The 16,799-nt window shown below is 40.2% G+C and overlaps 1 protein-coding gene across 1 annotated transcript in view; it reads right to left on the reverse strand.

The window, feature by feature from the left end:
* Positions 1–901: 901 nt before the first annotated feature.
* Positions 902–16,799, reverse strand: part of LOC145397868 (matrix metalloproteinase-25-like) — a 102,088-nt gene continuing 86,190 nt past the window's right edge. Inside the window, exons 4-12 of the mRNA XM_080270901.1 lie at positions 14,795–14,877; positions 10,982–11,121; positions 9,484–9,651; positions 8,386–8,588; positions 6,841–6,988; positions 4,131–4,287; positions 2,700–2,800; positions 1,271–1,445; positions 902–959 (exon numbers count right to left, since the gene is read on the reverse strand). Coding sequence (XP_080127027.1) covers positions 902–959; positions 1,271–1,445; positions 2,700–2,800; positions 4,131–4,287; positions 6,841–6,988; positions 8,386–8,588; positions 9,484–9,651; positions 10,982–11,121; positions 14,795–14,877 — 1,233 coding nt within the window. The remainder of the gene's footprint in view (positions 960–1,270; positions 1,446–2,699; positions 2,801–4,130; positions 4,288–6,840; positions 6,989–8,385; positions 8,589–9,483; positions 9,652–10,981; positions 11,122–14,794; positions 14,878–16,799) is intronic.

Genomic DNA, 16,799 nt, shown 5'->3' on the forward strand with positions numbered 1-16,799 from the left:
CCAAACACAGTAAGAGTTCACAGCTTCATTATTCTGTTTCCTCCATTTAACTGAATGGCACTGCCAATCAGATTTACTCTTGGTGTATAATACTTTCAAGATGAATTAGAGCAAAATATTTATTTTCCAAAATGCACCAGCACTGCCACCAAAACACAACAGAGATTTAAAATAAATAATAATAGCTCTGAAAATTTCAATAAAGTTCAGAAAAAACTGCCATTTTTGTGAATGTTGCAATCTTTATGTAATGGTAACTCTACAAATGGCACTTTATTACTCTTTTCAACGTACTGTATTGGGGCCAAAGCCAAGGATATCCCAGTCCAAAACACTTATGGGCAGACAACAAACCCACCCCACTAGCTAAGCATTTTAGAAGGCTGGAAAAATGGTAGTGTACCTGAATAGGACTGTTTATAAAGTATCATATTACAGCCAAAGTAACAGTATACTCAAAACAGTTTGGGCTTGAAAGAACAAAACCAACATTTAACATTACAACCTCGCAATGATAAAACTCAAGAGACACATCAAACAAACTCAATCGAGAACTTCATGGGGTATGCTACATCACATCACAGAATACCTTCTTGAAAATACAAAACATGGAGACTGGCAGCTTATCATGGAAATCATACCAATACTATGTATAAAACCAGGCTAAGCTTAAATTTTTCTGTTCTCCTTGTTCATATTTTCATATTTACTCTGGAATCACAAAACTGTGATACCAGAGGTTACATACAGTACTAAGAGAATGGGACATCCCATCCTCCTTAATGATACAATACAGTGAGTCCTCATTATAAGTCACTTCTTTTGACTGTCATTATTCCTGTAAGTCCACAGTAAATGGTAAAGGTGGGGGTAGATGCAATTAGGTGCTTAGCCACTGAGCTCATCTCCATGACTTGCCACAGGTCTCTGAGCCTGAGGTGGGTTGTTCACCCACTATCCTGGGATACAAGGCCATTGCATCATGCATGTTCCCACAGTTACTTCCCCTAATGGTTACTCTACACAGTTTCAGAAATGCTGCTAATTACAGTTCTACTGACACCTATAAAGATGATTGCCAGATTCCACTAATTTACAGTACCAGCTATATGCAAAAAGTGGTGATACAGGTACTTCAGAACATATCTGACTAATAACGAGGGCTGTCTGTACAAGTTACAGTAGTACTAGAGGCAAAGTTTATAATAATGATGGAGATAGGAGGATGAAGGCTAGCAGCAGGAGGCCTAGTGTTTCAGTAAGGAGCCACGGTCTGATGGCTGTGGCTCCTGAGGCACTGACTGAGGCCTCTAAGAAGTAGGGGTTCTCAGTGTTGGGGCAGCCCAACCAGTAGGGCCCTGAGAGTGCTGGAGACTTGGGCTTTGTCTTCATGCGGAAGTCATCAAATTCCCAGAACATTTTGCCTTGGAAGAAGTATGTAGTGCCTGAAAGATTAGTAAACAAAAATTAATACTTAACCCTCTCTTGGTTGGGACATCATCATCATCCTGACCTCCTTTTTGCACCTAAGGATGGCATGCAGTATGGTCCAGAAAAGAAGAGAGAGAACAAATGATGAACAACTCTGGCATTTGCTTCAAGATAACATCAGATTATTTTATCCTGCTTACTGGAGCTTAAGAGTATTAATGTACAGTAAGCACTCACATAACATACGAATATTGTACCCAAGAGCTCCTGCTTTATGAGAATTCCACGTTACAGGACCATATGTTTACATGTTAAAGGGTTTCATGGTACCCAAACCAGCCCCAAGTTCACCTTTTCGAACTAATATCAGGCTTTTTCCAGAACAATTACCTACCTAATTAAGACTCTATTACATACAAACACTGGAGGATTCCTCACCTTGAATGGAAGTGGTTGTGGGCTTGATAGGGGGAGGTGGAGTGGGGTTCCATGGCCAAAAAAAAAGAGCAAAGATCACACAGAGCATGTGTGCAGCCAGAGCAAGGGGAGAGGGTAGGCTCAACTGGGGCAGGAATGCTCAATGAACCATGATGACACCCCACACATACATGTGATAACAATACATCACAGGCTGATGGAACCCGCACCATGACTATCACTGGCTACATTGTGCTTGTTCCCACCGCATTATGACCCTAGTTTGCAGCGTTATGACCATCTGGAACATAATATTTGGTCTCTGGCCACATTATGTCTATCGTCGCTGCGTAGTATGGTGTTCAAAACAAATGGGCAGCTTCCTCCACCCATGTAATGTTTATCATTTTTGTGTTGACTAAATTTGGACATAAACTTTGCCTCCCATGTTATGTGAGTTTCGCGCTATAGGATCATGCATCATGTGAGCACTGACTGTACTCTAAATTTTAACAATTCAGTACACAGGCATTGCCAAAGCAGGTCAGTCTGTAATGACAGTATTTTTAAGACAAGAGTAACCATTTGTCTCTGAGTGCCATCATGTGAGTAACCAATTCCAACTGCCCATGGACTGAAGTTTTTTATAAGCCATATCTGATTTGAGCATCTTAACCTACTTGAACCAAGACTCCTACAAGTTGGTTATATGATTAACACCCAGTACAGTAAATTATTTCCTGTGATACAGAATACCATTTGGCTTGTCACTCAGGATAGGGTCACCTAAGGTAGCACTATACTGAGTGAGTGGATGATAGGGAAACCTGGAGAGGAAAAAAAGGACATACCATTGAATTTGAAGGCAGCATCAATGTTATAAGGTACACCATGCCACATGTCCATGGCACGGGGATAATCCAATTCTACATGCTGTATTGTCTCATCAAACCTGCAAAATAACATTGTGTGATACTCTTTGGTGCTTATAGCTATCATCCACTACAGTCAATGGTTTCCTGGTGTACAAGAAACCATCTGACTTGTCCCACAGTGTAGTCAAAATACAATACAGAATCAGGCTTTGGTTAAGCACCAAAACATTTTTTATACATTCATTCATTCATTCATTCATCATCCAATCCTATGTCGCCCCATGAGGAACATAGGAGCCCGGAGCTAGGGAAGTTGGTCCTGACATTTAAGATGGGAGTGACCAGCCTCACTCATCCCTGAGTGGCATTACGTGAGCAATAAAGCCCAACCACCCCTTGGATGTAAACCTTCACCGGCTCAATCCAATTGGAGCTCCGTAATTACCCACTTGTTACTGAGTTCACATGCTTCCGACATTAATTTCTTCCAACTAAGCAATACCTCATTACTGTACATTGTTTTTAATAAAAAAATCTATCACAGTATCTCTATCTTCAACTAAAAAAGAGAGTACAACAAGCCCATATCCAAGAATTTCTATAGGGGGGCAGCGAGCTTCATTTAGCGGAACATCCACGTAATTAACTTTTGAAAAAAAGCTAATAAAACAGAGACACATTTATTTATACTGAACCTTTAATAGCTTTAATGATATCTGAAATGAGTCTTAAAATCAATCAAGGCTTTTTTTCTTTTTTTTTAAGAGAAATATAATTATAATCTTTATGATATGAATACCCACAGAATTTGGTGTCGACTTACAATTTGGAGCAGTACTGTAAGGTACAGTATATGAAAACAATTTTTTCCCTACATAATGGCTGTTACTGAGTTAAGTATGAAACATATTACTGAATTAGTATTTATGTGAATATACAACTTTAAAACATAGTGTTATCACTAAAATTTGTGGAAGATCTGTAGCTGCATGGAAAAAAAAAAATCTGTAGAAATCTGTAGATTATTTTGTCACATATTAAAAATAAATTTAAGTGTATTAAGCTATATTATTCACAATATTCTCAAACCAAAGGGTAAATTATATTCAAGAGAATGGAAAGGTCTCTAAACGGTAAAAAGAATTGCATTAAAATAATACTGATTCCTCCTGCAAGGTGGAACTAGGTTTCCATGAGGGTGAATGTAAGGTGAAAGGTGCATTAAAAAAAAAATTATGGCTGAAGTGGTTGTTTATGAGTGACAAAGACTGTAGAGAGTATATCTTGTTAATGGAACCTCAACAAAATGCTAACATGTGAACATATACATGGACATACCAGTATTCACTGTCTATACCAGAATCATCACATTCACAGATATTCTTTTGCCAGTAACATTGATCTCACCTCCAATACATAGTGTCGGCAAAGAAGTAAGTGCGGCCATTGTAACCCCATACAAAAGCTGCGTCTATTTTCTTCAGGTCCTCTGGTAGTCCTAAGTTCTTTAGTCTCCCCACTTTCAACAGCTGCTGGTTTCCTTGACACACATAGAACTTGTCCCCTGCAACACAATCACCCTAACTTCAGCATCTTTAGCAATAATGAATTATAATTTATATGGCATACTTCATCCATACTCCTACACAGTGGTAGAGGAATTTTACAATCTTAAAATCACCGAAAATTTATATATATGTATATATATATACAGAGAGTACCCTCGCATCCAGTACGCGTTTGTCCAGTACTATTCTCATCCAGTACTGTTGACAAAAAAATTAAATAATTTATTACTGTAGTATGGATTTGTTGGGTCAGTACGGATCAGCCGCACAAAGTGGGCCAAATCTGTGGAGTTCTTCTCTAGTACTGACATGCTACATCCAGTATTACTACCCACATGCGCACGGGAAGATTACTAACACAGAGGAACGTTTCTCTAGTACTGCCGCACCAGTCCAGTATGCCTTCCTCGTGACTCGTGACGTGTGCTAGTCAAACTGCAGTATTGCGCTTCCCTTTGATGATGAAGACGACGATGTACCAGTGGGTGACTATGAGGGATTTATAAGGGAGGCTGAGGCAGAGAGGCCTCCTCAGGATCCTGAAGGCCCTCCTCCAGTGGGTCAGTAAAACCTCCTACAGCCTCGGAAACACCTCCCTCTTCCCCCACAAGACCATCACCAATGGTTGGTAAAATCTTAGTTATGTCAAAATGTAAAGTTGAATTCTGGGGGGACTTTCTCAAGGCTTGTCTGACATTATTCATTTTTCCCATAAGGTCTGTTGTTTGTCCAGTACGGTAGAACTGTCTGACAAAAATACTGTACTGGACGGGAGGATCCTGTATATTCAATTAAGGGAAGTACACTGTCCAGAGAGGATTAAAATTTCTCTCCTTTCATCCCTGCAGGTCACAGAGGACACTGTTTTCATTCTGGCTAGAGTTAGATAATTTTATGCAGATAATTAATGCATTCCAGTTATAAAGGAATGGTGAATATTGTACTGAGTTTACTAAGAATTGTATGACTATTTTTTTTTTTTTTATTTTTTTTTCCCCCCCCACACAACCAGCTAAATGGGATAGAGCTAAGGTGTTCTTGGCACTCCTGCTGACCACCTTACTGATAATCTAACCAGAGTTCCTGTAGTGGTTGTTGTTACTGTCTGCCTGACTGAGCAAACCCATCAACCACAGGCAAACAATCACCCCTGAAGGGCTGTCACATGCAGTGAACTAGTGTTCCTTTGTGGCAGACAGTGCCTCACCACAGCAAGGGGCAGGGATTAGTGTAGAGGCCTGATTTCTGGATGGATACTGCATTTTCACCTTTGCACCCAGTTAACAAGGGCACCAGAGGAGGTTCTGCATCACCCTGTTATTTGCTTATATGGTTACCACCCAGTGTTATACATGGTTTCCAAAATTACAGGAAACCATCTGACTTGTCATTCAGTGTACTGTAGAGTCACCTGAAGTGGAAAAAAGGGTAAATTGTAACAGGAAGGATGAAAGAAAATGAGGAGAGGAGGCAGATGCAGAAAAAAGAATGATAGACACGAAGGAAGAAGCAGGTAGCTCTAAATCAAGTGAGTGGGTGATGGGCACCCCAATCTACCACCATCATGTCGAGGTAGGTGACGAATGTTTAAAATCACCATTATGCAGTGGGCAGCTGGTTATCACCAACTCTGGGAGGTTCTAATATGAGACTGATTTGTTTATAAGAGCTGATAACCAACCACAAACACTTTAGTGATCACTCGTAGCTAGGTATTTCAGCTACAACTACAGTATACAACATGAAAGTCAGTGCAGAGATTCACACTCTTACAAGTGATCATTCATACCATACTGTACTGTACTGTACTGGAGAAAAGTGCCGCAACCATCCAGAACCAGACCTGCACACTCTGCCCTGCACCTCGCTGTGATAAGGTGCTGTCTACCACAAGGGAACATCAGTTCACTGAATGGAATGGCCCTGGATTGACTGCCTGCTGCTGATGGGTCTGCTCAGCAGACCAGGGTTATTCACAATAACAACTGTACTGTGCTCCAGACTTCCATTTATGCTTGTAGCAACTACCTGCACCCCTAGGTTTGGGGGTGAAGGGATACATCATACTCATTTCCTGCTTGTGGTGAAAATGACAAAAACAGAAAAGTGTCAGACAAAAATTGCACTGCCCTCACAAAAATAACTTCCAAAGGGTTACAGAAGTCTCAGATCTGGGTCCTGTACCTGGTCAAATTTCAGCAGTTTGATCAGTCCATGTGGTTGTGCAGAAAGTCAGAAGCATGGATATGGCATGTGAATGATTAGAGCTAATGATTGTGTTTCAGGAATGACAGTATGATATGATGGCAATGTGGGAAACAAAGATAAGAGGGTATGAAGTGGATGAATAGAAAGGTGCAATATAAAGTCATAAAAAAAAGGAAAATATTATGGTAACAAACATTACCTTAACTAATGACGAAGGAGACTCAGTCCTACTCAATATGCAAGACTCACAAATTCCATGTAACCACAACAATATTTATTCAAGTTGTGAAAGTGGTTCAGTCCCCTCGTATGAAAACAGACTAAAGTTATCCTCAACTAACCAATGAAAAAGACGATGTTATTGTCGTGTGAGCGCTCATACACAGCATCAATGTGGGTGATATTCTTGGGCAGCATGGTCCAGAAACGGCTGATCAAAGCTGGGTAATTACGACGCAGATTGCCCGATGAATCAAGTCGCCAGAAGTACTGTGGGGATAACGACATGTATTTGGCACAATGCAAATGAAACAACAGACACAAATGCACTTTATCTCTCTCTCTCTCTCTCTCTCATGTAGAAAAGCACATATACTCCAAATAATTTCAGACAATGGGATGAAAAGCAATGCTAGGAACTGGAATGGAGCAATATACAAAAGCTGGAAAGGTAAGGAATATGGAGCCTAGCAGTGAAAAACTAAAAAAAAATGAATAAGACATCAAGGATAAGGAGGACAAAGGGAGGAAGAGGCAACAGGGGTGAGTGGAGACAACAAGAGTGAATGGATGGAGCAAGACAAGAGAGGATAAAGGCAAGAGTAAAAAGCAAGTGCAGCAGAGAAAGGAAAAAAGAGGATGACAGCAACAAGAGAAGGTGAAGCAAGGGAGAGGGAGGAAGAAGTATGACAGGTGACTGGAGCTGCAAAAGAGATTAATAGAAAATGGGAGGTAAGATGGATGGAGCAGGAGAGGAGAGAGATAAGAGCAGAAGGAAGGGAAGCAGAGACTGAAATGAAAAAGCATAAAGGAATAGGGAATGTGAGCAAGGTATGAAAGGAGAGAAGTAAAATGAGCAATGAGGAAAGGACAGGAGATGAAGAGATGGCATCAAGGGGGGAGGAAAATGGATGAGAAGAGAGTATCAGTTCTCACTACAAGCCTATAATGTATATATGCAAAGTGCTATTTTAAATATCTTCAATGGAAGTATGCTTCTGCTTCATGACTGAGCGGCTTAAAACAAAAAATAAACAAATAAATAAATAAATGCCAAAAAACATTTGTGGCACAAGAAGTTGATAACATAAGCAACTATAAGTGAAGTAAAGAGATTAAATCATAATAACCTTAATAATAATAATGAAGCAATAATTGACAAAACTATAACAAGGATTAACAACACAAAATGTAACCTGGTAAAAGACGTGAAAGGTAAAATGGCACAATGGGGAGAAGCAGGGATGGACTAGGAGGAGGAGGAAGTAAAGGGAGAATGAAGAAGGGTAAAAGTGTTGAGGGAAAGATGATGGAGAAGAAGAAACTAAAATATACAGGGAATGAAGCATGAAGAGGCAGAAGGAGTGAAAATTTAAACTCATTTCCCCTTGGAATTCAAACTTGCTTTCCTCTTGACTCCTACAATCCTCTGACACATTTTGATCTTATTTTTACTGTCAACAAATGACTGGATTCAGTTTTTTTTTTTTTTTTTTTTTTTTTTTTTTTTTTTTACTGAAGGGGTCAGAGATAGCATTTATTAACCATTCAGCTATATGCAGGTCCATCCTTAGTTCAAAGAAACTTTTTGGTGGTAGGAAAAAATGTCAACTTAGTGAATAGGTTACAAATGTCACTTCACCTTCCCCTTTAAAATGTCAACTCACTTTGCCCTTAAATATATAAATCTCTCTCCTAATGACTGAAAGGGCATCGTAGCTTGTGTCGCAGGTGTCAGGCTTATCGGGCTTCTTGGGTGGCAGGATGGGCTTCTTGGTGACAGGTGGCTTGGTGGGTCTTGGGACAGGGGTGGTGGTGGTGGGAGGAGTTGGTGCTGGATAAGGCTCTTCCTTCCAGTTCTTGTCCACACCTGTAATGTTATTAAGATAAAAAATGCTACAATGGAATATTTTCAGTCAGTATGTGAAAAAAAAAATGTTAACTGGCATCATCCCCTTCGACAGTATGTGTAAAGGTCTGAGGCTAGGCCACCATAGTCTAGTACATCATACTGATGGACTGATGACTAACCAGCCTACTGTACTGTACTTCCCTAGATGGCATTACATTATCGATAAACCTCCTGTCACCTCTTGGTGACTAAGCCTATGAACATAGCTAGATCTTCACTTCAAATGAGGCACACTAACCATTCAATCACCAAGTGCCTACAGTTATGCATGTCTAAATAATGAACTAGCCATACTGAGTTAATATCTTTAATAACTAATTGCTGATGAGGCTAAAGCACTGATTAAAGGACCAAGTAGGCTGGGTGGGGTATGTAGCCTACAGTATGGAGGTGCACATGACAAGGGACTGGCACCTCACTTTTGCCTTGAAAATCAGTGAACTAACTACAGTAACTGGCAGGCGTACGAGTATGTAATACACATCTATGTGTACACTTGGTTAGACCTGTGAGATGAAGCCAGGATTCTGGTGGTTTGCATGACATGTAACTGACTATCTGACTCAGTTCACTAAGTATGCTGAAGATTGCTCTCCCACTTTTCTTCTTTCTCTTCCCTTGCCTCTGGTTCCTACTTCACCCCAGCCTTAAGTGGGGAAAAGGGTCATGATGCTGATGCTGATGACTTAATCCCTTATATGGCACATCTAGTGGGAGTGTCTTAATCTATTACACCACCACACTTCTATTTGCTGATGATATGGGTACCACCTAAAACTATGTCATTAATGTTATGGGATGTCTCTACTTTCCCACTTACTTCTGACCTATCCACTTAACTCCCAGCACTAACCATATAGCTCCTGGATTCCCCTGACATCATCCTCAGGGAGCCTGAAGGTAGTGGGGAACTTGATGAGGTACGGACTCATTAGAGCACCCTCCACATCTGAGTGGTAAAGGCCCAGTGCATGGCCAAGCTCATGGGCCGCTGTGATGAAAAGGCTCACCCGATCCCATGCTGTGGACAACAGAAATGTTTACAATGGGAAAGCTTAATGTTTTCATTCAATGGATGCAACCTATATATATAAAAGAGCTGCATTGTTTGCTTATTTGATCTTCAATCACACCCAAACCAAGGGTCAGAGACCCCCAGACCCTTATACTGTATACTCTGAATCAGGGTGACCCATGAATGGTTTTAGGGGGTCAAAATTCAGATCTGGGTCATTTGAGGCCATCGGTAGAGTGTTCACCTTTTTGGCCAGGGCAATGCCAGATACCCCTGAAGCCCAATTTCTGGTATGGAGACTCAAATGACCTCCAGTTCAGACATAGGCTATGAACGGCTGACCTCCGAGGACATCTGAGGTTACTGGTCAGAGGTCATTTGAGGTCACTGGTAATACACACTCGAACGACTAGACCCAGCAGCCCAATTTTTGGCATAGAGACTCACATGACCTCCAGTTCAGACACAGGCCATGTGAGGTTGACCTCTAAGATCATTTGGTGTCACTGGTCAGAGGTCATTTGAGGTCACCGGTAATACTGTACATGCTTGAACGACTGGACTCAGCAGCCCAATTTTTGGCATGGAGACTTACATGACCTCCAGTTCGGACATAGGCTATGTGAGGTTGACCTCTGAGTTCATTTGAGATCACCAGTCAGAGGTCATTTGAGGTCACAGTTAATGGTAAACAAGTGCGCAAAAATACTGTGTTTTAGTCTGTGAAGGCTGAAATAGAAAGTTCCTGGACCTCTTATAAACCCTCTTCAAAAGCATAAGAGGTACATGGTCTTTCTGGAGAACAAAGAAAGAATGAACTTGAACAAATAGGATTAGAGTGTTCGTCTCTTTGGCCCGTGCAATACCCGGTACCCCTGCTAGTTCTAAATAATGCTATCAGACATTATACAGTATAGTACTGCATTGTACAAGAGTAATTTAATTGCATCAAATCAATACTGCAGTGATTTCAAACTTGCTAATACAGTTAATGGGATCTAATGTAATAGGGTGATCTAATCTTCAACATTTTCACTTTGCAAGTACAGTAGCTACATTTTACTGTGTTTTCAAACCAAGTGCATGAACTCATTACGTCTTGACACAAAATATAAATTAAAAAAAAATTTAGATCAATCAAAATAAGTACAGAAAGAAATTATGTGACCTGGAGTCATGACCAAATAGTAGAAAATACTATAACATAAGTAACCATCACCAAAGTGCTCACTGTGGAAGTCTATCTGTCTCTATCAATTCCAGAAGGGATACTCACAAGGCTGCATGTCACCCTGTCCTCCACCATCACACTGCCCTCCATTCTGACAATACTTACAATTATTGGTGTCTTTATGCTGTGCCCATGGTTCCTGGTCATCAAAGTGCATGTCACCACCAATGCCTCGGCCGGGGTAGAAGGCATGGGCCAGAGTGCGTCCATGGCCATCAAATGGGTAGCCATCACCATGGTAACCTCTGCAAGAGAAAGGAGAATTAACTCAAAGGCCCATATTCTCGAAGGCTTAGGAAGCATTCTATCACTTCTTCCTAAATTATATATTTTGGAAGATACAGTACATCCAACTATTCTACAGTCTTAATATAAATGTCATTTTAATACTGACAAACTGTATAAATACCTGAGAACAAGAGAGTATTAATGTACCATAAACAGAATTACAGTAGAATAGCAAGGAAGAGGTGCTCAGTCACCTCCATAACCAATGGGAAAGAAAACCTCGATATAATGGACTTCAACAGACCAGAATTCGCTTTTATCGGACTCGAGGAGCTACCGGACTAAATTCCTACATATCAGAAAAAGTCCGATAAGGCCAGAAGCAGTCCAGACTGCCTGACTACTTCAGCTATGTCCACCATAATAAGGTAAATAAAAGAAACTTTTATCAGTGTACTGTACAGTATTATTATATATATTATACCATTTCATTAATGTAGTGAAGTTATAACACAGTACAGTACAGTAATGGTAGTCAAAACAGTTTAAAAAACGTTTGTGTGATCCAGACTAATGTCTGATATAGCAGAAAAAGTCCGGATAAGCAGGGGGAAGTCTGGATGTCGCTTTTATCGGAATTTCGCATTTTTCAGAATGGCTTGGGCCCCAATTAGTCCGTTATAGTGAGGTCTTACTGTATAAGCCACAGTTAAAAGACACACACAATGCTTTTTCAACTTCTTCAGCTAGAAGCTGTCATTTCCCTCATATTCTTGCTTTCTCCAGATGATGTTATTTGATTTAGAAAGTACAGTACCTCTCATACTTGAGGAATTAATGAAGGTTATGTCTAACCCTTCCACTATTAAAAAAAAAAAAAAAAACTGGGGCAGAGTAGGTCAAATCTCTCTTCACGATATACAATAAAGCATGCCTTTCAACATCAGTCTGGCAGTCAAAGGTTTAATAAAGGATGAGTCTGAGCATTGAACTATGTACAGTACTCTGAATATCTTCAGTACAATGATAACACTTGTGCTGTATTCTTCCCACCACCAGACACTATTTTAATCAGCTTGGAGGAAGCCTCTTGCAGTGGAGGGGTTAATGAATGCTATAACAAACCCTTCCAGTTTGAAATGCCTAACTAAATTTAAATCTTCTGGTGGCTGCATGAATAAAATATAAATGATATGCTGATACTGCAGGGCTTGAACATACTAATGGATACTAGGGAAAGAACTGCAGCAACCACATTCAATTCTGTTTTTTACACTTGGAAAAAGTAGAAGATACTGCAGATAAATAATAATAATAATAATAATAATAATAATAATAATGTCATTATGGCCATATATACAATAATAATAGTACAGGTAATACAATAATCCCTCAATTATCTGGACATTCTGTATCCGGTCATGCTCCGTATATGGACATTAGGCCTCAGCTCTATTAGGTCCATATCTGGAGTTATTTGTCTGTAACCAGACATAAAAGTTCCAATTTCGGCAGCCAACCGGCCTACAAAGTAAAAAAAAAAAAAAAAAAAAGTCCATTGGGTGGCTCGCTGCCCTCTCTGTTCACGTGTGGGTAATAGACCATAACCCATAAGCTGAGCTGAAATGGCTGTTCAGATTCCTACCAAATGGTGAAAGTTGTCTGGCTGGCAGGATCACTCATTATGTACCATCAGCACATGAGTAATAACAGGCGCAATCCACAAGCTGACTGCAAACGCCCGTCCATCTCCCCACCAAATGACCAAAGTCGTCCTGCAGCCAGGAACACTGGCAATGTACCGCTAGCATGTGAGTAATACCGACCACAACCCACAAGCTGGCTGAAAATGCCCATCCGCCTCCTCACTGGCCTCCTCTGGCCAGCCTGCTTCTCCCCTCCTACCGTCCCTCCTCCATCCCCTCCCATGTTCCCTGCTGCCAGGACCCAGGCTTATCTCCCTCCCCTCCCTGTTCTTTAGCCATACCCCACCATCATGCCGACTACCATCCACCAGCAAGTTTTTAAAGTTTTTGGCAATTTATTCGAATACTATTGGTCATATCAAAGTTCTGAAAACACCAGGAGAAAGCTCATGAAATTCTGCATCTACAGTAGACATATGCTTAGCTCTTGCACAGTGTGGCAAAATTTTGTGCTAGGATGTTGGGAATTTATTTGTATGTATTTTTTTAACTCTTAGCAACTTTAAAATTTCTCACTTTTTGTACTTTTACTCATTAGTTTTGTGTGTTTTTACTAGTTCATGTTATAAAGACCAGTGAAGATGATGATTTACAATTTATACCAAGTTAACTAATTTCCAGGGGCATATCTGGCCACGGAATTTTATCTTTTGTGCCCCAGAAGCAGCCATAACTCGGTGTCCCAGAAACTTAACTATTTCTGCAAATGTCTTCAGTGATTTTTCTGTGGATTTTTGTTGCTTATGCATTGATTTCTTAATGTATTGTATTACACTGGATATTACCACGTGTGTTTTGATGCCTAAATATAGCTGAACGACCAGAGAACACGGCCAAAATCAGGAGGGGTACTGCACATATAGTTTTTTTTTTTTTTTTAAATGTTTTAAGCATTGTTTTTTTTTGTGTTTAGCGTTATTTTGGATATTCCTATGTGTGTTCTGATGTCTAAATATGGCAGAAAGACTGGAGAACACAGCAAAAATTAGAAGGGGTTACTGTGCATATAGGTAGGGGTTTTGTGTTTTTTGTTGTTGTTTAGGCAGGGTTTTCTTAGTGTTCTGGATCATACTACATATTGCAATGCTTGTTTTTATGTCTAAAATGAGCCAAAAGACTAGAGAATACTGCCAAAATTGGAAGGGGTACTGTACATATTGGTGTGGTTATGCATAGTTTTTTTTTTTTTAATACATTGTTTTCTTAGTGTTTAGAATTACACTGCACATTCCATTGTGAGGTTTGATGTCTAAAACGGGCCGAAAGACTGCAGAACACAGCCAAAATTACGAGGCGTACTGTGCATATTGGTAGTTATAATTTTTTGTATTTTTGTTGTTTATGCATTGTTTTCTTAGTGTTTGGGATTATATTGCATATTGCAATATGTTTTGATGTCTAAAAACAGCTGAAAGACTGCAGAACACTGCCAAAATTAGGAGGGGTACTGTACATATAGGTTGGGTATAGATAGAGTATGGGTACAGTAGAGGATATTGCTCCATATCCAGACACTGCCCATATCCGGATATGCCTTTGGCTCTATTATGTTGGATAATCAAGGGATTATTGTATATAGTAAAGTTAATTAACAAACACTATTGGGATTCCTAACACAAGCTGATGGTTTACTGTACTTAATTACCCAGCATATGACACTAATGATTGTTGCTGCTGCTGTTACTTTACCCAGGTCTGGCTGGTGAGAAGCCCCAGCAACCACAGGTAAGCAACTGCTTCTGCAGGCCATTTTTCAAGTACAGTACAGAACATACACGGTGCAGGGAACTGGCACCCCCTTGGGTTGACAGCAGCTCATCAGGGCCACACCAGGGTTCTTCCACACAGCAAGGTGTAGGGAAACATGAGGTTTGGCTCCAAGTGGAGACCGCAGCTGTTCCACCCAGGATGCACAATGCCACTACGTGTAGGTTCCTCATCAGCACCAGTACTGTTGACAGACAAAACTACTGGGACTACTTACGTTCGGAAGTCAACGATGATGTCAGCATCCTGAGGGTTATGCTCAAGTTCTTCAAATTCCAGTAAAGATGCTCTGCCCCACACCTAAAATGAATACAAGTAAAAAACAGACATTACAGAAAATGAAAATAAATAAATTAATAAATGTGCATGGTCCAACAAATTAAACTAACTAAAGCAAAACAAGTTCAATAGTGGTGCATCCTATGCACCATACAGTACATCATCATCTCAGCCAAAATTTCATTTTTATTTATTGTCTGGGCTAAAGCTTAATATTTTTTTCAAAGCATTAAAAATATACAGTATACAGTAGACCCTTGCTTTATCAAATCCCCAATATAATGTAATGGATCACAGATTTATTAAATGCCTCTGAGCCCAATGAACTTAAATATTTTTTTCATGGCATTAAATCAATACACAGTAGACCTTTGCTTTATCAAGCCCCCAATAAAATGGATTACAGATTTACTGAATGCCTCTGAACCCATTGAACTTTTTTCGGCTATACCGAATTAAGGTCAATAAGTGGGGTGCATCATGTGGCTCTTCTGCACTACCGGCAATGCAAGGGGTGACTCACAACACATTTGCCAAGGCTGCAGTTTCTCCCAACCAATTGGGCTAAGTTGGTGATCTGCTGGCAGGAATAAATGATGAGTTGGGATATTCTGGGGCTACTTATGGTGGGACTGAGCGGGAACAGAGTCTATGGATACATTGTATGGCATGTGATTGGCCTCAGTCCAGCCGTGTCTTTCATTGTGTTCAGACTATCACATTCGCATCTCACATCTCTTAACTTTGCCAGGTGTACAGCCAACAGGATGAGTGGCAATGTAAGCAGTGTACAGCCATTTATACAGGTACAGTGTACAGGCCATGTGTTTCCTATAATTTTTACACCAACCAGGCCTGAAACTGCCCACTCCCTGCCATGACTGCTGAATTGTATTGAGATTATAGTAATACTGTGCTAGTGCTATGACATGGATGGGAAATAAGCTGCAAAAAGGTGAAATTATGGGCCAAGTTAAGTTAGCATAAAACAGGCAAAGTTTTCATTTACAGTACCAGCATATGATATCATAGTCATTTATTTTCAATCATATATTTGAATTCTCACTTGGGAGGGTGAATCTCGGATTTATCGAAGTTTCACATTCATTGAACCTGTCTTCCCCACAAATTAGTTCGATATAGTGAGGGTCTACTGTATTCTTTAAACTTCTTTGCTCAGTAACTGTCCAAGATGTTTGCTGTACCAGCATGCAAACTGAAAACTCAGTACAGTACATGAATAAGTACATCTTATGGCCTAAAAAAAAAGTGACTGGAGACTACATGTGAGAGGGTATGGCTGTGCACAACAAAAACACTGACTGTGCTTTGCAAGAGCCCAACTGCCCTTGGCCATATCTATACATGTCTGGCTACTGCCAGAACAAACATCAAGGGGTTACTGACTTCACTCTCCTTTCTCTATCCCTGTCCTTCAGCATTTTGTACTTCTGTCTCCAGGTCATCCTGTCTCTGTTCAGTGAGTACAGTATTCCTAAAAAAGCACTGCCTTCAAGTCTCATTATGACCTTTGCTACTTCACAGCCTCTATGTAACTCATACCTTCCCACCTTATAGCTCTTTTTATTTGTATTCTTCACTGCCCCAAATTCTTCACTCTGTTTAAAGGCCACTTCTTGGTCTCAGCACAGTGGTGTTGTTACTGCTTCCCAGCACTATTTCAATACACCTATAAAGTTTAGCCTACTGTTGTGGCTGTATCTCCTGTGGTTGTCTTTAAAGTACTTTACTGTCTCTTTCAGTTTAAGTCCAATCATCATCATCATCATCATCATCATCATCATCATCATCATCATCATCTGGACCTCCTTTCCCATCCTACGGCAGGGTGAGGAAAGTCCAATGATAATGTAACTAAATCAAATTAATGCACAGTACTCTTCACTAATTCCAGATATATTACACTAATCTCCTGAAACCCA

The sequence above is a fragment of the Coenobita brevimanus genome, chromosome 43 (genome assembly GCF_032717465.1).
Source record: "Coenobita brevimanus isolate Jiangsu-jjx chromosome 43, ASM3271746v2, whole genome shotgun sequence".
Classification (NCBI taxonomy): Eukaryota; Metazoa; Arthropoda; class Malacostraca; order Decapoda; family Coenobitidae; genus Coenobita; species Coenobita brevimanus.